The sequence below is a fragment of the Oncorhynchus nerka genome, linkage group LG13 (assembly GCF_034236695.1).
Source record: "Oncorhynchus nerka isolate Pitt River linkage group LG13, Oner_Uvic_2.0, whole genome shotgun sequence".
NCBI lineage: Eukaryota > Metazoa > Chordata > Actinopteri > Salmoniformes > Salmonidae > Oncorhynchus > Oncorhynchus nerka.
Window position 1 is genome coordinate 103,568,395 of NC_088408.1, and position 24,943 is coordinate 103,593,337.

Genomic DNA, 24,943 nt, shown 5'->3' on the forward strand with positions numbered 1-24,943 from the left:
CTATCCTACTGTATTCTATTCTACTGTATTCTATTCTACTGTATTCTATTCTACTGTATTCTATCCTACTGTATTCTATTCTACTGTATTCTATTCTACTGTATTCTATTCTACTGTATTCTATTCTACTGTATTCTATCCTACTGTATATACTGTGTTCTATTCTAATATAGACTGAATATTAGTCAATGCCACATCGACATCACTCGTCTTAGTTTATGTATTTCTTAATTCCATTATTTTACTTTTAGATTTGTGTATTGTTGTGAATTGTTAGATATTACTGCATTTATCTACACCGATAATAACATCTGCTAGGATTTGATTTGATAAATATGTGTATGTGACAAATAAAAATGGATTTGATTTGTAGCGTGATTCATTACTACAGAAAATGCTTTTTCACTGCTCCAGTCCAATGGTGGGGAGCTTTACACCAGTCCAGCCCACGCTTGGCATTACGCATGGAGATCTTAGGCTTGGAAACTGGCCATGGAAACCCATTTCATGAAGCTCCCGACGAACAGCTTGTGCTGACGTTGTTTCCAGGGGGCAGTTTGTAACTCAGTAGTTAGTGTTGCAACCGAGGACAGAGGATTTTGACATGCTACAGTACGCACTTCAGCACTCAGCGGTCCTGTTCTGTGAGCTTGTGTGGTCTACCACTTCGTGTATGAGCCGTTGTTGCTCCTAGACGTTTCCTCTTTATAATAAAACACTTAGAGTTGACTGGGGGCAGCTCTAGCAGGGCAGAAATTTGACGAACTGACTCGTTGGAAAGGTGGCATCCTACCTTCTCTACCTCTCTTATTCTCTACCTCTCTACCCTCTCTACCCTCTCTACCCTCTCTACCTCTCTACCCTCTCTACCTCTCTACCCACTCTACCCTCTCTACCCTCTCTACCCTCTCCTCCCTCTCTACCTCTCTACCCTCTCTCTCCCTCTCTACCTCTCTACCCTTTCTACCCTCTCTACCCTCTCTACCCTCTCCACCCTCTCCACCCTCTCTACCCTCTCCACCCTCTCTACCCTCTCTACCCTCTCCACCCTCTCTCCCTTTCTACCCTCTCTACCTCTCTACCTTCTCTACCTCTCTACCCTCTCTACCCTCTCTGTCTCTTATAGTACAGTAACAGCTGCAATCAGCTATCTTTCTGAAAAGGGTTTGCTAACAAAAATATTTTTTCCTCTCCTCACCCCTCTTGTCCTCCCCCTCCTCTCCCCTATTGTCTTCCCCCTCCTCCACCAATCCCTCGCCTCCCCACTCCTCCTCCCCTCTCCCTCCCACCTCCTCCTCCCCTCATCTCCTCTACTCACCTCTCACCTCTCTCCTTCCCTCTCCTCCCCTCCCCCCTATGCTCTCCTCTCCTCTCCTCTCCTCTCCTCTCCTCTCCTCTCCTCTCCTCTCCTCTCCTCTCCTCTCCTCTAGGGTCTGTATGAGGAGTGTCAGTATCTCTTCCAGCCCCAGCTCATCGTTCAGAGGCTGATAGGGATCTCTGTTCTCTATCCTGGTTACTTCATAGAACAGATGGTTCCTGCCCACAACAGATCTGTGCTCTACAAGTACGTCTACTCTACCTGATTCCTATTGTGACTGTCTGTCTGTCTGTCTGTCTGTCTGTCTGTCTGTCTGTCTGTCTGTCTGTCTGTCTGTCTGTCTGTCTGTCTGTCTGTCTGTCTGTCTGTCTGTCTGCCTGCCTGCCTGCCTGCCTGCCTGCCTGCCTGCCTGCCTGCCTGCCTGCCTGCCTGCCTGCCTGCCTGCCTGCCTCTCTGTCTGTCTGTCTCTCTGTCTCTCTGTGTCTGTCTGTCAATTCAATTTCAGGGCTTTATTGTCATGGGAAACATATGTTTACATTGCCAAAGCAAGTGAAATAGATAATAAACAAAAGTGAAATAAACAATACAAATTAACAGTAAACATTACATTCACAAAAGTTCCAAAAGAATAAAGACATTTCAAATGTCATATTATGTGCAAATAGTTAAAGTACAAAAGGGAAAATAAATAAACATAAATATGTGTTGTATTTACATTGGTGTTTGTTCTTCACTGGTTGACCTTTTCTTGTGGCAACAGGTCACACATTTTGCTGCAGTGATGGCACACTGTGGTATTTCACCCAATTTAAATTCTTTGTGGGTCTTTGTAATCTGAGGGAAATATGTGTCTCTAATATGGTCATACATTTGGCAGGAAGTACAGCTCAGTTTCCACCTCATTTTGTGGGCAGTGTGCACATAGCCTGTCTTCTCTTGAGAGCCATGTCTGCCTACGGTGTTTGTCCCATTTTGTGAAATCTTGGTTGGTGAGCGGACCACAGACCTCACAACCATAAAGGGCAATGGGTTCTATAACTGATTCAAGTATTTTTAGACAGATTCTAATTGGTATGTTGAATTTTATGTTCCTTTTGATGGCATAGAAGGCCCTTCTTGCCTTGTCTCTCAGATCGTTCACAGCTTTGTGGAAGTTACCTGTGGCGCTGATGTTTAGGCCGATGTATATATAGTTTTTTGTGTGCTCTAGGGCAACGGTGTCTAGATGGAATTTGTATTTGTGGTCCTGGCAACTGAATCTTTTTTGGAACACCATTATTTTTGTCTTACTGAGATTTACTGTCAGAGCCCAGGTCTGACAGAATCTGTGCAGAATATCTAGGTGCTGCTATTGGCCCTTCTTGGTTCATTTCCGATTTCAAGGAGGAAGTCTGGGTTCCTGCTCTTTAGGCCAAAGGCAGATGTCCTCAGACCTTGTATATTCCAGGATGAGATAGTAAAAGCTTTGTGTTTCATAGTGTCTAGTGTTGTTTTGTTTGGTTTGGGCTCGGACCATCACAGTAGGTGTGATCAGAGCATGTTGAGCATCTGATGCTACCTCTTAGATCGCAGGATGGGGCTTGGGCAGGTGTTGTCTCTCTCCTTCTCAATTCAATTCAATTTCAGGGCTTTATTGGCATGGGAAACATATGTTTACATTGCCAAAGCTAGTGAAATAGATAATAAACAAAAGTGAAATAAACAATAAAAATGAACAGTAAACATTTCACTCACAAAAGTTCCCGAAGGAATAGAGACATTTCAAATGTCATATTATGTCTGCCTGGGAACACTGTATACTGTAGTGTTATAACGATGTGCAAATAGTTAAAGTACTAAAGGGAAAATAAATAAACATAACTATCTCTCTCTGTCTCTCTCTGTCCCTCTCTCTCTCTCTCTCTCTCTCTCTCTCTCTCTCTCTCTCTCTCATTCTCTCTCTCTCCCCCTGTCTCTCTCTCTCCCTCTCCCTCCCTGTCTCTGGCTCTCTCTTTTTTTAATGCTGGGACTAACTGTGTATTACGGGTCAATTCAACAACATACAGAGAGTTTGCATAGTGTTATTCATTCTAAATCTGTTCTCTTCAGTAGGACTACTGAATGTCAATGAACTAGGAACGAGAATGATTTGTTTGAATTAATCAGGTGTGAAACGAGCCCAATGGAGTGGAAGCTAGCTAATGAAGGAAACATGAATTACTTATTTTTAATTATTTTATTTTTAATTTTCAAATGGAAAAATCTACATTCATAATAACCTGTTTATCTGAATGCCTTTAATAGTATTTAGAAAACAATTAATGTTGCCATTTCATCTGTTGTTTAAGCCCTGCAGCGATACACCATCCCATCTGGTTTAAACTCTCGTTGGCTTGTTTGATGTGTAACATAAGGCTAAATTAATTGGACTGAAAGGACAAATAGAAAACAGCTAACTGATAGTCCTTTGGATGAAAACAAAAACATTTACTTTCTCAGTAATCAAAGCATATAGTTAATCTTCACATTTCCACAATGTTGTACAGATAATTCATCCTAATTTGGTATATTTTGAATAATGTCAATATTTTCTAGAAGAAAGGATGCCTTTTCTGTCTCCTAATGATAAATCAGTAGAATGGGGCTATAATAATGCTGCATAATGATAAATAATGGTAATTATGATAAAAATGATTAATGATGATGATGATAATGATAGTTATGTTAATGATGATGAATAATGATAATGATAAATAATGATAAATAATGTTAATGATGATACATAATGATGAATAATGATAATGATGAATAATGATAATGATGATACATAATGATAAATAATGACAATGATAAATAATGATAATGATAAATAATGATAATGATAAATACTGATAATGATAAATAATGATAATGATGAATAATGATAATGATGAATAATGATAATGATAAATAACGATAATGATAAATAACGATAATGATGATACATAATGATAAATAATAATGATAAATAACGATAATGATAAATAATGATAATGATAAATAATGATAATGATGATACATAATGATAAATAATGACAATGATAAATAATGACAATGATAAATAATGATAATGATAAATAATGATAATGGTAATGATAAATAACGATAATGGTAATGATAAATAAGGATAATGGTAATGATAAATAACGATAATGATGATACACGATGATACATGATGAGGATAATAATGATAATGATAAATAATGATAATGATAAATAATGATAATGATGATACATGATGATACATGATGAGGATAATAATGATATTAGTGATGATGATGATAAAAATGATGATATAACGTAGATGATAATGGTGTTGATGATAGTGATGATAATAATGATGATGATGACAATGACGATAGTGATGATGATGATAGTGATGCTGATAGTGATGATAGTGATGATGATGATGATGGTGATGATGATGATGATGATGATGATAGTGATGATGATGATAGTGATAGTGATGATGATGATGGTGATGATGATGATGATGATGATAGTGATGATGATGATGATGATGATGATGATGATAGTGATGCTGATAGTGATGATAGTGATGATGATGATGATGGTGATGATGATGATGATAGTGATGATGATGATGATGATGATGATGATGATAGTGATGCTGATAGTGATGATAGTGATGATGATGATGATGGTGATGATGATGATGATGATGATGATGGTGATGATGATGATGATGATGATGATGATAGTGATGATGATGATGATGATGATGATGATAGTGATGATGATAGTGCTGATGATGATGATGATGATAGTGATAGTGATGATGATAGTGATGATGATGATGATAGTGATGATTATGATGATGATGATGATGATAGTGATGATAGTGAAGATTATGATGATAGTGATGATAGTGATGATGATGATGATGATAGTGATGCTAGTGATGATGATGATAATGATGATAGTGATGATGATGATGATGATGATGATAGTGATGATGATGATGATAGTGATGATAGTGATGATGATGATGATAGTGATGCTAGTGATGATGATGATAATGATGATAGTGATGATGATGATGATGATGATAGTGATGATGATGATGATGATGATTATGATGATGATGATGATTATGATGATGATGATGATGATAGTGATGATAGTGATGATTATGATGATAGTGATGATGATGATAGTGATGACAGTGATGATGATGATGATGATGATAGTGATGATGATGATGATAGTGATGATAGTGATGATGATGATGATGATAGTGATGATGATGATGATGATGATAGTGATGATGATGATAGTGATGATAGTGATGATGATGATGATAGTGATGATAGTGATGATGATGATGATGATGATGATGATAGTGATGATAATAATGATGATAATAATGATGATAGTGATGATAGTGATGATAGTGATGATGATAATAATGATGATAGTGATGATAGTGATGATAGTGATGATAGTGATGATGATGATAGTGATAGTGATAGTGATGATGATGATGGTGATGATGATGATGATGATGATAGTGATGATGATGATGATGATGATAATAATGATGATAATAATGATGATAGTGATGATAGTGATGATAGTGATGATAGTGATGATAGTGATGATGATGATAGTGATAGTGATAGTGATGATGATGATGGTGATGATGATGATGATGATGATAGTGATGATGATGATGATGATGATGATGATAGTGATGATAGTGATGATAGTGATGATAGTGATGATGATGATGATGATGATGATGATGATGATGATAGTGATGATAGTGATGATGATGATGATGATGGTGATGATGATGATGATGATGATGGTGATGATGATGATGATGATGATGATGATGATGATAGTGATGATAGTGATGATGATGATGATGATAGTGATAGTGATGATGATAGTGATGATTATGATGATGATGATGATGATAGTGATGATAGTGATGATTATGATGATAGTGATGATGATGATGATGATGATGATGATGATAGTGATGATAGTGCTGATGATGATAGTGATAGTGATGATGATAGTGATGATTATGATGATGATGATGATGATAGTGATGATAGTGATGATTATGATGATTATGATGATGATGATGATGATAGTGATGATGATGATGATGATAGTGATGATAGTGATGATGATGATGATGATGATAGTGATGATGATGATGATGATAGTGATGATAGTGATGATGATGATGATGATGATGATGATGATGATGATGATGATGATGATAGTGATGATGATGATGATAGTGATGATAGTGATGATGATAGTGATGATGATGATGATGATGATGATGATAGTGATGATAGTGATGATAGTGATGATAGTGATGATGATGATGATGATAGTGATGATGATGATGATGATGATGATGATGATGATGATGATGATGATGATGATGATGATAGTGATGATGATGATGATAGTGATGATTATGATGATAGTGATGATGATGATGATGATTATGATGATAGTGATGATGATGCAGAACATTACTGCATCTTTCTTAATTAGCCCCTTTCTAGAACAGCCTGTGTGGATGCATAATATGAATTTATTTAGTCTGTTAAACACAAAAATAACTATGTTTTTAAGTGAGAATTTTAGACTGGTCTGGAGCAGAAAAAGAAAGGAAATTCACATGAGCACAAGTAACTACATCCATGCTCTACTTGTGTTTTCCAGCACACAGCTTTCACCTACAATAGTGTCGATAACGGTCTACTGTACTTTAAACAACATGCGTGCTTCTCACCATCGGGCAGAATGAGGTCCAACCCTCTCAAACAGTCTAAGTCATACTCTTCAGGGCTAAAATGTAAATACTGTATCGCAATTTCAGATATACTGTCAATGTGTTTTTATGATCATTTACAGAGTGTTCATCCCCAGTTACGTGTCCAGTGTAAAGGTCCAACTGGCTAACTGCAGCACACACCCCAGAGACCAACCATCCAGGGGACAGACGGGAGACACCAGGGGACCGGGAGACAGAGACAGTACTGGAGACAGCTGTTCTGTTGTCTTAAAGATCCGAGCCAGGGCTCCTCCAGTCCACAACTCATCAGCTCTGGACTGCAGGGAGTGGTCACCCTGTGAGCTTGACACACCCCTTCCTGCCTGGGAACACTGGTACTATATCCTGGTGGAGCGTTACCTAAGCAACCAGGACGTATACTTCCGCATCGGTGTGCAGGTCACAGGTAGGCAGTGATGGTTTCTTTCTTTCTCTGTGTCTGTCTCTTGTCTCTGTGTTGTGCAGAGGTTTGAGGCCTCATTTGGGTCGTATGTGTAGTCGGTGAGATCAAAACCAATCTCTGTGAATCTGTTATGTCTGTGTCCTAATGAGGGAGTGTCCTGTTATGTGTGTGTCCTAACGAGGGCGTGTCCTGTTATGTGTGTGTCCTAATGAGGGAGTGTCCTGTTGTGTGTGTCCTAACGAGGGAGTGTCCTGTTATGTGTGTGTCCTAACGAGGGAGTGTCCTGTTATGTGTGTGTCCTAACGAGGGAGTGGCCTGTTATGTGTGTGTCCTAACGAGGGAGTGTCCTGTTATGTCTGTGTCCTAACGAGGGAGTGTCCTGTTATGTGTGTGTCCTAACGAGGGAGTGTCCTGTTATGTGTGTGTCCTAATGAGGGAGTGTCCTGTTGTGTGTGTCCTAACGAGGGAGTGTCCTGTTATGTCTGTGTCCTAATGAGGGAGTGTCCTGTTATGTGTGTGTCCTAACGAGGGTCTCGTCTGTAAGGAAATCAAACCACTCAGATCCCTTTGAGACTGCAGTGTCATTACAGAAAGCCTTCTATATCATAACATTCACAGTCACACTCTTTCATGGAGATTTAACTGAAGCATTCTGAAGTATCGTGCAGGTCTGTTATATCCTCGAGATGTGAGCATGTGTTAACAGCAAGCCACGAGATCAGTCACACACACATATGCACGCACGTACACCAGAGCCTTGCATGGGCATTACATTTAAGCCCGAGCCGTACCCAGACCCAATTGCTTCTTCTAAATTTAAGGCCCGACCCTAAAATCGGAAATAACTTTCTTCATTAGTAAATCCGTTAGCTACTCGTCTCTGTCTCAGTCATAGCTGCTCCTGGCTGCGCTACCGCTCGGCATGTATGAGTATCCATAGCAACGGCTCTGCTTTGAGCTGCTCAATGACGAGACATTAGAGTAGAGCTGTTAGCTAGCTAGTTTAAGTAACTCCGACAAAACTCACGGAACGTTCTTATTTTTTTGTGAAATAATCTCTCTTGTCGACTCAGACAATGTTTTGGTCTTATATTTAACGGGGTTGAAGCCCTTCTAACACCATGTTATGATCTTACCAGCAGAGCAGAAGCAAGTGGCTCAGCTTCAAAAGGTTTGTGATCAATTTAGTCATTCTTGAAAATGATATCGGAGCCCTGCCCGTATCCTAGCGATTGAATAAAAAACATGTTCTACCCGGCCCTGACCTGATGTATTGTGCTGTGGGGCTTGGTTGGGCCAGCAGAGCTACGTTACAGAGAGCTGTGGGGCTTGGTTCGGCCAGCAGAGCTACGTTACAGAGAGCTGTGGGGCTTGGTTGGGCCAGCAGAGCTACGTTACAGAGAGCTGGGTAGCTAGGTTCGGCCAGCAGAGCTACGTTACAGAGAGCTGGGGGGCTTGGTTCGGCCAGCAGAGCTACGTTACAGAGAGCTGTGGGGCTTGGTTCGGCCAGCAGAGCTACGTTACAGAGAGCTGGGTAGCTAGGTTCGGCCAGCAGAGCTACGTTACAGAGAGCTGGGTAGCTAGGTTCGGCCAGCAGAGCTACGTTACAGAGAGCTGGGTAGCTAGGTTCGGCCAGCAGAGCTACGTTACAGAGAGCTGGGTAGCTAGGTTCGGCCAGCAGAGCTACGTTACAGAGAGCTGGGTAGCTAGGTTCGGCCAGCAGAGCTACGTTACAGAGAGCTGTGGGGCTTGGTTGGGCCAGCAGAGCTACGTTACAGAGAGCTGTGGGGCTTGGTTCGGCCAGCAGAGCTACGTTACAGAGAGCTGTGGGGCTTGGTTCGGCCAGCAGAGCTACGTTACAGAGAGCTGTGGGGCTTGGTTGCGCCAGCAGAGCTACGTTACAGAGAGCTGGGTAGCTAGGTTCGGCCAGCAGAGCTACGTTACAGAGAGCTGGGGGGCTTGGTTCGGCCAGCAGAGCTACGTTACAGAGAGCTGTGGGGCTTGGTTCGGCCAGCAGAGCTACGTTACAGAGAGCTGGGTAGCTAGGTTCAGCCAGCAGAGCTACGTTACAGAGAGCTGGGTAGCTAGGTTCGGCCAGCAGAGCTACGTTACAGAGAGCTGGGTAGCTAGGTTCGGCCAGCAGAGCTACGTTACAGAGAGCTGGGTAGCTAGGTTCGGCCAGCAGAGCTACGTTACAGAGAGCTGGGTAGCTAGGTTCGGCCAGCAGAGCTACGTTACAGAGAGCTGTGGGGCTTGGTTGGGCCAGCAGAGCTACGTTACAGAGAGCTGTGGGGCTTGGTTCGGCCAGCAGAGCTACGTTACAGAGAGCTGGGGGCTTGGTTCGGCCAGCAGACCTACGTTACAGAGAGCTGTGGGGCTTGGTTGGGCCAGCAGAGCTACGTTACAGAGAGCTGTGGGGCTTGGTTCGGCCAGCAGAGCTACGTTACAGAGAGCTGTGGAGCTTGGTTCGGCCAGCAGAGCTACGTTACAGAGAGCTGTGGGGCTTGGTTCGGCCAGCAGAGCTACGTTACAGAGAGCTGGGTAGCTAGGTTCGGCCAGCAGAGCTACGTTACAGAGAGCTGGGGGGCTTGGTTCGGCCAGCAGACCTACGTTACAGAGAGCTGTGGGGCTTGGTTGGGCCAGCAGAGCTACGTTACAGAGAGCTGTGGGGCTTGGTTCGGCCAGCAGAGCTACGTTACAGAGAGCTGGTGGGCTTGGTTCGATCAGCAGAGCTGTTACAGAGAGCTGGGTAGCTTGGTTCGGCCAGCAGAGCTACGTTACAGAGAGCTGTGGGGCTTGGTTCGGCCAGCAGAGCTACGTTACAGAGAGCTGTGGGGCTTGGTTCGGTCAGCAGAGCTACGTTACAGAGAGCTGTGGGGCTTGGTTCGGTCAGCAGAGCTACGTTACAGAGAGCTGGGGGGCTTGGTTCGGTCAGCAGAGCTACGTTACAGAGAGCTGTGGGGCTTGGTTCGTCCAGCAGAGCTACGTTACAGAGAGCTGTGGGGCTTGGTTCGGCCAGCAGAGCTACGTTACAGAGAGCTGTGGGGCTTGGTTCGGCCAGCAGAGCTACGTTACAGAGAGCTGTGGGGCTTGGTTCGGCCAGCAGAGCTACGTTACAGAGAGCTGTGGGGCTTGGTTCGGCCAGCAGAGCTACGTTACAGAGAGCTGTGGGGCTTGGTTGGGCCAGCAGAGCTACGTTACAGAGAGCTGGGTAGCTTGGTTCGGCCAGCAGAGCTACGTTACAGAGAGCTGGGTAGCTAGGTTCGGCCAGCAGAGCTACGTTACAGAGAGCTGGGTAGCTAGGTTCGGCCAGCAGAGCTACGTTACAGAGAGCTGGGTAGCTTGGGTTCGGCCAGCAGAGCTACGTTACAGAGAGCTGTGGGGCTTGGTTGGGCCAGCAGAGCTACGTTACAGAGAGCTGTGGGGCTTGGTTCGGCCAGCAGACCTACGTTACAGAGAGCTGTGGGGCTTGGTTGGCCAGCAGACCTACGTTACAGAGAGCTGTGGGGCTTGGTTGGGCCAGCAGAGCTACGTTACAGAGAGCTGTGGGGCTTGGTTCGGCCAGCAGAGCTACGTTACAGAGAGCTGTGGGCTTGGTTCGGCCAGCAGAGCTACGTTACAGAGAGCTGGGGGCTTGGTTCGGCCAGCAGAGCTACGTTACAGAGAGCTGGGTAGCTAGGTTCGGCCAGCAGAGCTACGTTACAGAGAGCTGGGTAGCTAGGTTCGGCCAGCAGAGCTACGTTACAGAGAGCTGGGTAGCTAGGTTCGGCCAGCAGAGCTACGTTACAGAGCTGGGTAGCTTGGTTCGGCCAGCAGAGCTACGTTACAGAGAGCTGTGGGGCTTGGTTGGGCCAGCAGAGCTACGTTACAGAGAGCTGTGGGGCTTGGTTCGGCCAGCAGAGCTACGTTACAGAGAGCTGGGGGCTTGGTTGGGCCAGCAGACCTACGTTACAGAGAGCTGTGGGGCTTGGTTGGGCCAGCAGAGCTACGTTACAGAGAGCTGTGGGGCTTGGTTCGGCCAGCAGAGCTACGTTACAGAGAGCTGTGGAGCTTGGTTCGGCCAGCAGAGCTACGTTACAGAGAGCTGGGGGCTTGGTTCGGCCAGCAGAGCTACGTTACAGAGAGCTGGGTAGCTAGGTTCGGCCAGCAGACCTACGTTACAGAGAGCTGGGGGGCTTGGTTGGGCCAGCAGAGCCTACGTTACAGAGAGCTGTGGGGCTTGGTTCGGCCAGCAGAGCTACGTTACAGAGAGCTGTGGGGCTTGGTTCGATCAGCAGAGCTACGTTACAGAGAGCTGGGTAGCTAGGTTCGGCCAGCAGAGCTACGTTACAGAGAGCTGTGGGGCTTGGTTCGGTTAGCAGAGCTACGTTACAGAGAGCTGTGGGGCTTGGTTCGGTCAGCAGAGCTACGTTACAGAGAGCTGGGGGGCTTGGTTCGGTCAGCAGAGCTACGTTACAGAGAGCTGTGGGGCTTGGTTCGGCCAGCAGAGCTACGTTACAGAGAGCTGTGGGGCTTGGTTCGGCCAGCAGAGCTACGTTACAGAGAGCTGTGGGGCTTGGTTGGGCCAGCAGAGCTACGTTACAGAGAGCTGTGGGGCTTGGTTGGGCCAGCAGAGCTACGTTACAGAGAGCTGGGTAGCTAGGTTCGGCCAGCAGAGCTACGTTACAGAGAGCTGGGGGGCTTGGTTCGGCCAGCAGAGCTACGTTACAGAGAGCTGTGGGGCTTGGTTCGGCCAGCAGAGCTACGTTACAGAGAGCTGGGTAGCTAGGTTCGGCCAGCAGAGCTACGTTACAGAGAGCTGGGTAGCTAGGTTCGGCCAGCAGAGCTACGTTACAGAGCTGGGTAGCTAGGTTCGGCCAGCAGAGCTACGTTACAGAGAGCTGGGTAGCTAGGTTCGGCCAGCAGAGCTACGTTACAGAGAGCTGTGGGGCTTGGTTGGGCCAGCAGAGCTACGTTACAGAGAGCTGTGGGGCTTGGTTCTGCCAGCAGAGCTACGTTACAGAGAGCTGGGGGGCTTGGTTCGGCCAGCAGACCTACGTTACAGAGAGCTGTGGGGCTTGGTTGGGCCAGCAGAGCTACGTTACAGAGAGCTGTGGAGCTTGGTTCGGCCAGCAGAGCTACGTTACAAAGAGCTGTGGGGCTTGGTTCGGCCAGCAGAGCTACGTTACAGAGAGCTGTGGGGCTTGGTTGGGCCAGCAGAGCTACATTACAGAGAGCTGGGTAGCTTGGTTGGGCCAGCAGAGCTACATTACAGAGAGCTGTGGTAGCTTGGTTGGGTCAGCAGAGCTACGTTACAGAGAGCTGTGGGGCTTGGTTCGGTCAGCAGAGCTACGTTACAGAGAGCTGGGTAGCTTGGTTCGGCCAGCAGAGCTACGTTACAGAGAGCTGGGGGGGCTTGGTTCGGCCAGCAGAGCTACGTTACAGAGAGCTGGGTAGCTTGGTTTCGGCCAGCAGAGCTACGTTACAGAGAGCTGGGGGCTTGGTTCGGCCAGCAGAGCTACGTTACAGAGAGCTGTGGGGCTTGGTTGGGCCAGCAGAGCTACGTTACAGAGAGCTGTGGGGCTTGGTTCGGCCAGCAGAGCTACGTTACAGAGAGCTGGGGGCTTGGTTCGGCCAGCAGAGCTACGTTACAGAGAGCTGTGGGGCTTGGTTCGGCCAGCAGAGCTACGTTACAGAGAGCTGTGGGGCTTGGTTCGGCCAGCAGAGCTACGTTACAGAGAGCTGTGGGGCTTGGTTGGGCCAGCAGAGCTACGTTACAGAGAGCTGTGGGGCTTGGTTGGGCCAGCAGAGCTACGTTACAGAGAGCTGGGTAGCTAGGTTCGGCCAGCAGAGCTACGTTACAGAGAGCTGGGGGCTTGGTTCGGCCAGCAGAGCTACGTTACAGAGAGCTGTGGGGCTTGGTTCGGCCAGCAGAGCTACGTTACAGAGAGCTGGGTAGCTTGGTTCGGCCAGCAGAGCTACGTTACAGAGAGCTGGGTAGCTAGGTTCGGCCAGCAGAGCTACGTTACAGAGCTGGGTAGCTAGGTTCGGCCAGCAGAGCTACGTTACAGAGAGCTGGGTAGCTAGGTTCGGCCAGCAGACCTACGTTACAGAGAGCTGTGGGGCTTGGTTGGGCCAGCAGAGCTACGTTACAGAGAGCTGTGGGGCTTGGTTCTGCCAGCAGAGCTACGTTACAGAGAGCTGGGGGCTTGGTTCGGCCAGCAGACCTACGTTACAGAGAGCTGTGGGGCTTGGTTGGGCCAGCAGAGCTACGTTACAGAGAGCTGTGGGCTTGGTTCGGCCAGCAGAGCTACGTTACAGAGAGCTGTGGGGCTTGGTTCGGCCAGCAGAGCTACGTTACAGAGAGCTGGGGGCTTGGTTGGGCCAGCAGAGCTACGTTACAGAGAGCTGGGTAGCTTGGTTCGGCCAGCAGAGCTACGTTACAGAGAGCTGTGGGGCTTGGTTGGGTCAGCTACGTTACAGAGAGCTGGGTAGCTTGGTTCGGTCAGCAGAGCTACGTTACAGAGAGCTGGGTAGCTTGGTTCGGCCAGCAGAGCTACGTTACAGAGAGCTGGGGGGCTTGGTTCGGCCAGCAGAGCTACGTTACAGAGAGCTGGGTAGCTTGTTTCGGCCAGCAGAGCTACGTTACAGAGCTGGGGGCTTGGTTCGGCCAGCAGAGCTACGTTACAGAGAGCTGTGGGGCTTGGTTGGGCCAGCAGAGCTACGTTACAGAGAGCTGTGGGGCTTGGTTCGGCCAGCAGAGCTACGTTACAGAGAGCTGTGGGGCTTGGTTTGGCCAGCAGAGCTACGTTACAGAGAGCTGTGGGGCTTGGTTCGGCCAGCAGAGTTACGTTACAGAGAGCTGGGGGGCTTGGTTCGGCCAGCAGACCTACGTTACAGAGAGCTGTGGGGCTTGGTTGGGCCAGCAGAGCTACGTTACAGAGAGCTGTGGGGCTTGCTTCTGCCAGCAGAGCTACGTTACAGAGAGCTGTGGGCTTGGTTCGGCCAGCAGAGCTACGTTACAGAGAGCTGTGGGGCTTGGTTCGGCCAGCAGAGCTACGTTACAGAGAGCTGGATAGCTAGGTTCGGCCAGCAGAGCTACGTTACAGAGAGCTGGGTAGCTAGGTTCGGCCAGCAGAGCTACGTTACAGAGAGCTGGGTAGCTAGGTTCGGCCAGCAGAGCTACGTTACAGAGAGCTGGGTAGCTAGGTTCGGCCAGCAGAGCTACGTTACAGAGAGCTGTGGGGCTTGGTTGGGCCAGCAGAGCTACGTTACAGAGAGCTGTGGGGCTTGGTTCGGCCAGCAGAGCTACGTTACAGAGAGCTGGGGGGCTTGGTTCGGCCAGCAGACCTACGTTACAGAGAGCTGTGGGGCTTGGTTGGGCCAGCAGAGCTACGTTACAGAGAGCTGTGGGGCTTGGTTCGGCCAGCAGAGCTATGTTACAGAGAGCTGTGGAGCTTGGTTCGGCCAGCAGAGCTACGTTACAGAGAGCTGTGGGGCTTGGTTCGGCCAGCAGAGCTACGTTACAGAGAGCTGGGTAGCTAGGTTCGGCCAGCAGAGCTACGTTACAGAGAGCTGGGGGGCTTGGTTCGGCCAGCAGACCTACGTTACAGAGAGCTGTGGGGCTTGGTTGGGCCAGCAGAGCTACGTTACAGAGAGCTGTGGGGCTTGGTTCGGCCAGCAGAGCTACGTTACAGAGAGCTGGTGGGCTTGGTTCGATCAGCAGAGCTACGTTACAGAGAGCTGGGTAGCTAGGTTCGGCCAGCAGAGCTACGTTACAGAGAGCTGTGGGGCTTGGTTCGGTCAGCAGAGCTACGTTACAGAGAGCTGTGGGGCTTGGTTCGGTCAGCAGAGCTACGTTACAGAGAGCTGGGGGGCTTGGTTCGGTCAGCAGAGCTACGTTACAGAGAGCTGTGGGGCTTGGTTCGGCCAGCAGAGCTACGTTACAGAGAGCTGTGGGGCTTGGTTCGGCCAGCAGAGCTACGTTACAGAGAGCTGTGGGGCTTGGTTGGGCCAGCAGAGCTACGTTACAGAGAGCTGTGGGGCTTGGTTGGGCCAGCAGAGCTACGTTACAGAGAGCTGTGGGGCTTGGTTCGGCCAGCAGAGCTACGTTACAGAGAGCTGTGGGGCTTGGGGGCCAGCAGAGCTACGTTACAGAGAGCTGTGGGGCTTGGTTGGGCCAGCAGAGCTACGTTACAGAGAGCTGGGTAGCTTGGTTCGGCCAGCAGAGCTACGTTACAGAGAGCTGGGGGGCTTGGTTCGGCCAGCAGAGCTACGTTACAGAGAGCTGTGGGGCTTGGTTCGGCCAGCAGAGCTACGTTACAGAGAGCTGGGTAGCTAGGTTCGGCCAGCAGAGCTACGTTACAGAGAGCTGGGTAGCTAGGTTCGGCCAGCAGAGCTACGTTACAGAGCTGGGTAGCTAGGTTCGGCCAGCAGAGCTACGTTACAGAGAGCTGGGTAGCTTGGTTCGGCCAGCAGAGCTACGTTACAGAGAGCTGTGGGGCTTGGTTGGGCCAGCAGAGCTACGTTACAGAGAGCTGTGGGGCTTGGTTCTGCCAGCAGAGCTACGTTACAGAGAGCTGGGGGCTTGGTTCGGCCAGCAGAGCTACGTTACAGAGAGCTGTGGGGCTTGGTTGGGCCAGCAGAGCTACGTTACAGAGAGCTGTGGAGCTTGGTTCGGCCAGCAGAGCTACGTTACAGAGAGCTGTGGGGCTTGGTTCGGCCAGCAGAGCTACGTTACAGAGAGCTGGGTAGCTTGGTTGGGCCAGCAGAGCTACATTACAGAGAGCTGGGTAGCTTGGTTCGGCCAGCAGAGCTACATTACAGAGAGCTGTGGGGCTTGGTTGGGTCAGCAGAGCTACGTTACAGAGAGCTGGGTAGCTTGGTTCGGTCAGCAGAGCTACGTTACAGAGAGCTGGGTAGCTTGGTTCGGCCAGCAGAGCTACGTTACAGAGAGCTGGGGGGCTTGGTTCGGCCAGCAGAGCTACGTTACAGAGAGCTGGGTAGCTTGTTTCGGCCAGCAGAGCTACGTTACAGAGAGCTGGGGGGCTTGGTTCGGCCAGCAGAGCTACGTTACAGAGAGCTGTGGGGCTTGGTTGGGCCAGCAGAGCTACGTTACAGAGAGCTGTGGGGCTTGGTTCGGCCAGCAGAGCTACGTTACAGAGAGCTGTGGGGCTTGGTTTGGCCAGCAGAGCTACGTTACAGAGAGCTGTGGGGCTTGGTTCGGCCAGCAGAGTTACGTTACAGAGAGCTGGGGGGCTTGGTTCGGCCAGCAGACCTACGTTACAGAGAGCTGTGGGGCTTGGTTGGGCCAGCAGAGCTACGTTACAGAGAGCTGTGGGGCTTGGTTCGGCCAGCAGAGCTACGTTACAGAGAGCTGTGGAGCTTGGTTCGGCCAGCAGAGCTACGTTACAGAGAGCTGTGGGGCTTGGTTCGGCCAGCAGAGCTACGTTACAGAGAGCTGGATAGCTAGGTTCGGCCAGCAGAGCTACGTTACAGAGAGCTGGGTAGCTAGGTTCGGCCAGCAGAGCTACGTTACAGAGAGCTGGGTAGCTTGGGTCTCGGCCAGCAGAGCTACGTTACAGAGAGCTGGGTAGCTAGGTTCGGCCAGCAGAGCTACGTTACAGAGAGCTGTGGGGCTTGGTTGGGCCAGCAGAGCTACGTTACAGAGAGCTGTGGGGCTTGGTTCGGCCAGCAGAGCTACGTTACAGAGAGCTGGGGGCTTGGTTCGGCCAGCAGACCTACGTTACAGAGAGCTGTGGGGCTTGGTTGGGCCAGCAGAGCTACGTTACAGAGAGCTGTGGGGCTTGGTTCGGTCAGCAGAGCTATGTTACAGAGAGCTGTGGAGCTTGGTTCGGCCAGCAGAGCTACGTTACAGAGAGCTGTGGGGCTTGGTTCGGCCAGCAGAGCTACGTTACAGAGAGCTGGGTAGCTAGGTTCGGCCAGCAGAGCTACGTTACAGAGAGCTGGGGGGCTTGGTTCGGCCAGCAGACCTACGTTACAGAGAGCTGTGGGGCTTGGTTGGGCCAGCAGAGCTACGTTACAGAGAGCTGTGGGGCTTGGTTCGGCCAGCAGAGCTACGTTACAGAGAGCTGGTGGGCTTGGTTCGATCAGCAGAGCTACGTTACAGAGAGCTGGGTAGCTAGGTTCGGCCAGCAGAGCTACGTTACAGAGAGCTGTGGGGCTTGGTTCGGTCAGCAGAGCTACGTTACAGAGAGCTGTGGGGCTTGGTTCCAGCAGAGCTACGTTACAGAGAGCTGGGGGCTTGGTTCGGTGCAGAGCTTTACAGAGAGCTGTGGGGCTTGGTTCGGCCAGCAGAGCTACGTTACAGAGAGCTGTGGGGCTTGGTTCTGCCAGCAGAGCTACGTTACAGAGAGCTGTGGGGCTTGGTTGGGCCAGCAGAGCTACGTTACAGAGAGCTGTGGGGCTTGGTTGGGCCAGCAGAGCTACGTTACAGAGAGCTGTGGGGCTTGGTTCGGCCAGCAGAGCTGTTACAGAGAGCTGGGGGCTTGGTTCGGCCAGCAGAGCTACGTTACAGAGAGCTGTGGGGCTTGGTTCGGCCAGCAGAGCTACGTTACAGAGAGCTGGGTAGCTAGGTTCGGCCAGCAGAGCTACGTTACAGAGAGCTGGGTAGCTAGGTTCGGCCAGCAGAGCTACGTTACAGAGAGCTGTGGGGCTTGGTTGGCCAGCAGACCTACGTTACAGAGAGCTGTGGGGCTTGGTTGGGCCAGCAGAGCTACGTTACAGAGAGCTGTGGGGCTTGGTTCGGCCAGCAGAGCTACGTTACAGAGAGCTGGGGGCTTGGTTCGGCCAGCAGAGCTACGTTACAGAGAGCTGGGTAGCTTGGTTCGGCCAGCAGAGCTACGTTACAGAGAGCTGTGGGGCTTGGTTCGGCCAGCAGAGCTACGTTACAGAGAGCTGTGGGGCTTGGTTCGGCCAGCAGAGCTACGTTACAGAGAGCTGGGTAGCTTGGTTCGGCCAGCAGAGCTACGTTACAGAGAGCTGGGTAGCTTGGTTCGGCCAGCAGAGCTACGTTACAGAGAGCTGGGGGCTAGCTTGGTTCGGCCAGCAGAGCTACGTTACAGAGAGCTGGGTAGCTTGGTTCGGCCAGCAGAGCTACGTTACAGAGAGCTGGGTAGCTTGGTTCGGCCAGCAGAGCTACGTTACAGAGAGCTGTGGGGCTTGGTTGGGCCAGCAGAGCTACGTTACAGAGAGCTGTGGGGCTTGGTTCGGCCAGCAGAGCTACGTTACAGAGAGCTGTGGGGCTTGGTTCGGCCAGCAGAGCTACGTTACAGAGAGCTGTGGGGCTTGGTTCGGCCAGCAGAGCTACGTTACAGAGAGCTGTGGGGCTTGGTTGGGCCAGCAGAGCTACGTTACAGAGAGCTGGGGGCTTGGTTGGGCCAGCAGAGCTACGTTACAGAGAGCTGGGGGCTTGGTTCGGCCAGCAGAGCTGGGGGCTTGGTTCGGCCAGCAGAGCTACGTTACAGAGAGCTGTGGGGCTTGGTTCGGCCAGCAGAGCTACGTTACAGAGAGCTGGGTAGCTTGGTTCGGCCAGCAGAGCTACGTTACAGAGCTGGGCTTGGTTCGGCCAGCAGAGCTACGTTACAGAGCTGGGTAGCTAGGTTCGGCCAGCAGAGCTACGTTACAGAGAGCTGGGTAGCTTGGTTCGGCCAGCAGAGCTACGTTACAGAGAGCTGTGGGGCTTGGTTGGGCCAGCAGAGCTACGTTACAGAGAGCTGTGGGGCTTGGTTCTGCCAGCAGAGCTACGTTACAGAGAGCTGGGGGCTTGGTTCGGCCAGCAGACCTACGTTACAGAGAGCTGTGGGGCTTGGTTGGGCCAGCAGAGCTACGTTACAGAGAGCTGTGGGGCTTGGTTCGGCCAGCAGAGCTACGTTACAGAGAGCTGTGGGGCTTGGTTCGGCCAGCAGAGCTACGTTACAGAGAGCTGGGGGCTTGGTTGGGCCAGCAGAGCTACATTACAGAGAGCTGGGGGCTTGGTTCGGCCAGCAGAGCTACATTACAGAGAGCTGTGGGGCTTGGTTGGGCCAGCAGAGCTACGTTACAGAGAGCTGGGTAGCTTGGTTCGGCCAGCAGAGCTACGTTACAGAGAGCTGGGTAGCTTGGTTCGGCCAGCAGAGCTACGTTACAGAGAGCTGGGGGCTTGGTTCGGCCAGCAGAGCTACGTTACAGAGAGCTGGGGGCTTGGTTCGGCCAGCAGAGCTACGTTACAGAGAGCTGGGGGCTTGGTTCGGCCAGCAGAGCTACGTTACAGAGAGCTGTGGGGCTTGGTTGGGCCAGCAGAGCTACGTTACAGAGAGCTGTGGGGCTTGGTTCGGCCAGCAGAGCTACGTTACAGAGAGCTGTGGGGCTTGGTTTTGGCCAGCAGAGCTACGTTACAGAGAGCTGTGGGGCTTGGTTCGGCCAGCAGAGCTACGTTACAGAGAGCTGGGGGCTTGGTTCGGCCAGCAGACCTACGTTACAGAGAGCTGTGGGGCTTGGTTGGGCCAGCAGAGCTACGTTACAGAGAGCTGGGGGCTTGGTTCGGCCAGCAGAGCTACGTTACAGAGAGCTGTGGGCTTGGTTCGGCCAGCAGAGCTACGTTACAGAGAGCTGTGGGGCTTGGTTCGGCCAGCAGAGCTACGTTACAGAGAGCTGGGGGCTTGGTTCGGCCAGCAGAGCTACGTTACAGAGAGCTGGGTAGCTTGGTTCGGCCAGCAGAGCTACGTTACAGAGAGCTGGGTAGCTTGAGCAGAGCTGTTACAGAGAGCTGGGTAGCTTGGTTCGGCCAGCAGAGCTACGTTACAGAGAGCTGTGGGGCTTGGTTGGGCCAGCAGAGCTACGTTACAGAGAGCTGGGGGCTTGGTTCGGCCAGCAGAGCTACGTTACAGAGAGCTGGGGGCTTGGTTCGGCCAGCAGACCTACGTTACAGAGAGCTGTGGGGCTTGGTTGGGCCAGCAGAGCTACGTTACAGAGAGCTGGGGGCTTGGTTCGGCCAGCAGAGCTATGTTACAGAGAGCTGTGGGCTTGGTTCGGCCAGCAGAGCTACGTTACAGAGAGCTGTGGGGCTTGGTTCGGCCAGCAGAGCTACGTTACAGAGAGCTGGGTAGCTAGGTTCGGCCAGCAGAGCTACGTTACAGAGAGCTGGGGGGCTTGGTTCGGCCAGCAGACCTACGTTACAGAGAGCTGTGGGGCTTGGTTGGGCCAGCAGAGCTACGTTACAGAGAGCTGTGGGGCTTGGTTCGGCCAGCAGAGCTACGTTACAGAGAGCTGGTGGGCTTGGTTCGATCAGCAGAGCTACGTTACAGAGAGCTGGGTAGCTAGGTTCGGCCAGCAGAGCTACGTTACAGAGAGCCGTGGGGCTTGGTTCGGTCAGCAGAGCTACGTTACAGAGAGCTGTGGGGCTTGGTTCGGTCAGCAGAGCTACGTTACAGAGAGCTGGGGGGCTTGGTTCGGTCAGCAGAGCTACGTTACAGAGAGCTGTGGGGCTTGGTTCGGCCAGCAGAGCTACGTTACAGAGAGCTGTGGGGCTTGGTTCGGCCAGCAGAGCTACGTTACAGAGAGCTGTGGGGCTTGGTTGGGCCAGCAGAGCTACGTTACAGAGAGCTGTGGGGCTTGGTTGGGCCAGCAGAGCTACGTTACAGAGAGCTGTGGGCTTGGTTCGGCCAGCAGAGCTACGTTACAGAGAGCTGGGGGGCTTGGTTCGGCCAGCAGAGCTACGTTACAGAGAGCTGTGGGGCTTGGTTCGGCCAGCAGAGCTACGTTACAGAGAGCTGGGGCTTGGTTCGGCCAGCAGAGCTACGTTACAGAGAGCTGGGTAGCTAGGTTCGGCCAGAGAGCTGTTACAGAGAGCTGGGGGCTTGGTTCGGCCAGCAGAGCCTACGTTACAGAGAGCTGTGGGGCTTGGTTGGGCCAGCAGAGCTACGTTACAGAGAGCTGTGGGGCTTGGTTCGGCCAGCAGAGCTACGTTACAGAGAGCTGGTGGGCTTGGTTCGATCAGCAGAGCTAGGTTACAGAGAGCTGGGTAGCTTGGTTCGGCCAGCAGAGCTACGTTACAGAGAGCTGTGGGGCTTGGTTCTACGTTACAGAGAGCTGTGGGGCTTGGTTCGGCCAGCAGAGCTACGTTACAGAGAGCTGGGTAGCTTGGTTCGGCCAGCAGAGCTACGTTACAGAGAGCTGGGGCTTGGTTCGGCCAGCAGAGCTACGTTACAGAGAGCTGGGTAGCTAGGTTCGGCCAGCAGAGCTACGTTACAGAGAGCTGGGGGCTTGGTTCCGGCCAGCAGAGCTACGTTACAGAGAGCTGGGGCTTGGTTCGGCCAGCAGAGCTACGTTACAGAGAGCTGTGGGGCTTGGTTGGGCCAGCAGAGCTACGTTACAGAGAGCTGTGGGGCTTGGTTCGGCCAGCAGAGCTACGTTACAGAGAGCTGTGGGGCTTGGTTCGGCCAGCAGAGCTACGTTACAGAGAGCTGTGGGGCTTGGTTGGGCCAGCAGAGCTACGTTACAGAGAGCTGGGTAGCTTGGTTCGGCCAGCAGAGCTACGTTACAGAGAGCTGGGGGGCTTGGTTCGGCCAGCAGAGCTACGTTACAGAGAGCTGTGGGGCTTGGTTCGGCCAGCAGAGCTACGTTACAGAGAGCTGGGTAGCTAGGTTCGGCCAGCAGAGCTATGTTACAGAGAGCTGGGGGCTTGGTTCGGCCAGCAGAGCTACGTTACAGAGAGCTGGGTAGCTTTCGGCCAGCAGAGCTACGTTACAGAGCTGGGGGCTTGGTTCGGCCAGCAGAGCTACGTTACAGAGAGCTGGGGGCTTGGTTCGGCCAGCAGAGCTACGTTACAGAGAGCTGTGGGGCTTGGTTCGGCCAGCAGAGCTACGTTACAGAGAGCTGTGGGGCTTGGTTCGGCCAGCAGAGCTACGTTACAGAGAGCTGGTGGGCTTGGTTCGATCAGCAGAGCTAGGTTACAGAGAGCTGGGTAGCTTGGTTCGGCCAGCAGAGCTACGTTACAGAGAGCTGTGGGGCTTGGTTCGGCCAGCAGAGCTACGTTACAGAGAGCTGGGGGCTTGGTTCGGCCAGCAGAGCTACGTTACAGAGAGCTGGGTAGCTAGGTTCGGCCAGCAGAGCTACGTTACAGAGAGCTGGGTAGCTAGGTTCGGCCAGCAGAGCTACGTTACAGAGAGCTGGGTAGCTAGGTTCGGCCAGCAGAGCTACGTTACAGAGAGCTGGGGGCTTGGTTCGGCCAGCAGAGCTACGTTACAGAGAGCTGGGTAGCTAGGTTCGGCCAGCAGAGCTACGTTACAGAGAGCTGTGGGGCTTGGTTGGGCCAGCAGAGCTACGTTACAGAGAGCTGTGGGGCTTGGTTCGGCCAGCAGAGCTACGTTACAGAGAGCTGTGGGGCTTGGTTCGGCCAGCAGAGCTACGTTACAGAGAGCTGTGGGGCTTGGTTGGGCCAGCAGAGCTACGTTACAGAGAGCTGGGTAGCTAGGTTCGGCCAGCAGAGCTACGTTACAGAGAGCTGGGGGGCTTGGTTCGGCCAGCAGAGCTACGTTACAGAGAGCTGTGGGGCTTGGTTCGGCCAGCAGAGCTACGTTACAGAGAGCTGGGTAGCTAGGTTCGGCCAGCAGAGCTACGTTACAGAGAGCTGGGTAGCTAGGTTCGGCCAGCAGAGCTACGTTACAGAGAGCTGGGTAGCTAGGTTCGGCCAGCAGAGCTACGTTACAGAGAGCTGGGTAGCTAGGTTCGGCCAGCAGAGCTACGTTACAGAGAGCTGGGTAGCTAGGTTCGGCCAGCAGAGCTACGTTACAGAGAGCTGTGGGGCTTGGTTGGGCCAGCAGAGCTACGTTACAGAGAGCTGTGGGGCTTGGTTCGGCCAGCAGAGCTACGTTACAGAGAGCTGGGGGGCTTGGTTCGGCCAGCAGACCTACGTTACAGAGAGCTGTGGGGCTTTGGTTGGGCCAGCAGAGCTACGTTACAGAGAGCTGTGGGGCTTGGTTCGGCCAGCAGAGCTACGTTACAGAGAGCTGTGGAGCTTGGTTCGGCCAGCAGAGCTACGTTACAGAGAGCTGTGGGGCTTGGTTCGGCCAGCAGAGCTACGTTACAGAGAGCTGGGTAGCTAGGTTCGGCCAGCAGAGCTACGTTACAGAGAGCTGGGGGGCTTGGTTCGGCCAGCAGACCTACGTTACAGAGAGCTGTGGGGCTTGGTTGGGCCAGCAGAGCTACGTTACAGAGAGCTGTGGGGCTTGGTTCGGCCAGCAGAGCTACGTTACAGAGAGCTGGTGGGCTTGGTTCGGCCAGCAGAGCTACGTTACAGAGAGCTGGGGGCTTGGTTCGGCCAGCAGAGCTACGTTACAGAGAGCTGTGGGGCTTGGTTCGGCAGCAGAGCTACGTTACAGAGAGCTGTGGGGCTTGGTTCGGTCAGCAGAGCTACGTTACAGAGAGCTGGGGGCTTGGTTCGGCCAGCAGAGCTACGTTACAGAGAGCTGTGGGGCTTGGTTCGGCCAGCAGAGCTACGTTACAGAGAGCTGTGGGGCTTGGTTCGGCCAGCAGAGCTACGTTACAGAGAGCTGGGGGCTTGGTTCGGCCAGCAGAGCTACGTTACAGAGAGCTGTGGGGCTTGGTTGGGCCAGCAGAGCTACGTTACAGAGAGCTGTGGGGCTTGGTTCGGCCAGCAGAGCTACGTTACAGAGAGCTGTGGGGCTTGGTTCGGCCAGCAGAGCTACGTTACAGAGAGCTGTGGGGCTTGGTTGGGCCAGCAGAGCTACGTTACAGAGAGCTGTGGGGCTTGGTTGGGCCAGCAGAGCTACGTTACAGAGAGCTGGGTAGCTAGGTTCGGCCAGCAGAGCTACGTTACAGAGAGCTGGGTAGCTAGGTTCGGCCAGCAGAGCTACGTTACAGAGAGCTGGGTAGCTAGGTTCGGCCAGCAGAGCTACGTTACAGAGAGCTGTGGGGCTTGGTTGGGCCAGCAGAGCTACGTTACAGAGAGCTGTGGGGCTTGGTTCGGCCAGCAGAGTTACGTTAAAGAGAGCTGGGGGGCTTGGTTCGGCCAGCAGACCTACGTTACAGAGAGCTGTGGGGCTTGGTTGGGCCAGCAGAGCTACGTTACAGAGAGCTGTGGGGCTTGGTTCGGCCAGCAGAGCTACGTTACAGAGAGCTGTGGAGCTTGGTTCGGCCAGCAGAGCTACGTTACAGAGAGCTGTGGGGCTTGGTTCGGCCAGCAGAGCTACGTTACAGAGAGCTGGGTAGCTAGGTTCGGCCAGCAGAGCTACGTTACAGAGAGCTGGGTAGCTAGGTTCGGCCAGCAGAGCTACGTTACAGAGAGCTGGGTAGCTAGGTTCGGCCAGCAGAGCTACGTTACAGAGAGCTGGGTAGCTAGGTTCGGCCAGCAGAGCTACGTTACAGAGAGCTGTGGGGC

General features: G+C 51.7%; 1 protein-coding gene across 1 annotated transcript in view; it reads left to right on the forward strand.

Annotated features, from left to right (window-relative positions):
- Positions 1-1,440: 1,440 nt before the first annotated feature.
- tmem8b (transmembrane protein 8B) overlaps positions 1,441-24,943 on the forward strand; it is a 203,599-nt gene continuing 180,096 nt past the window's right edge. Inside the window, exons 1-2 of the mRNA XM_065026934.1 lie at positions 1,441-1,564; positions 7,244-7,569. Of these exons, the coding sequence (XP_064883006.1) occupies positions 1,530-1,564; positions 7,244-7,569 (361 nt within the window). The 5' untranslated portion in view covers positions 1,441-1,529. The remainder of the gene's footprint in view (positions 1,565-7,243; positions 7,570-24,943) is intronic.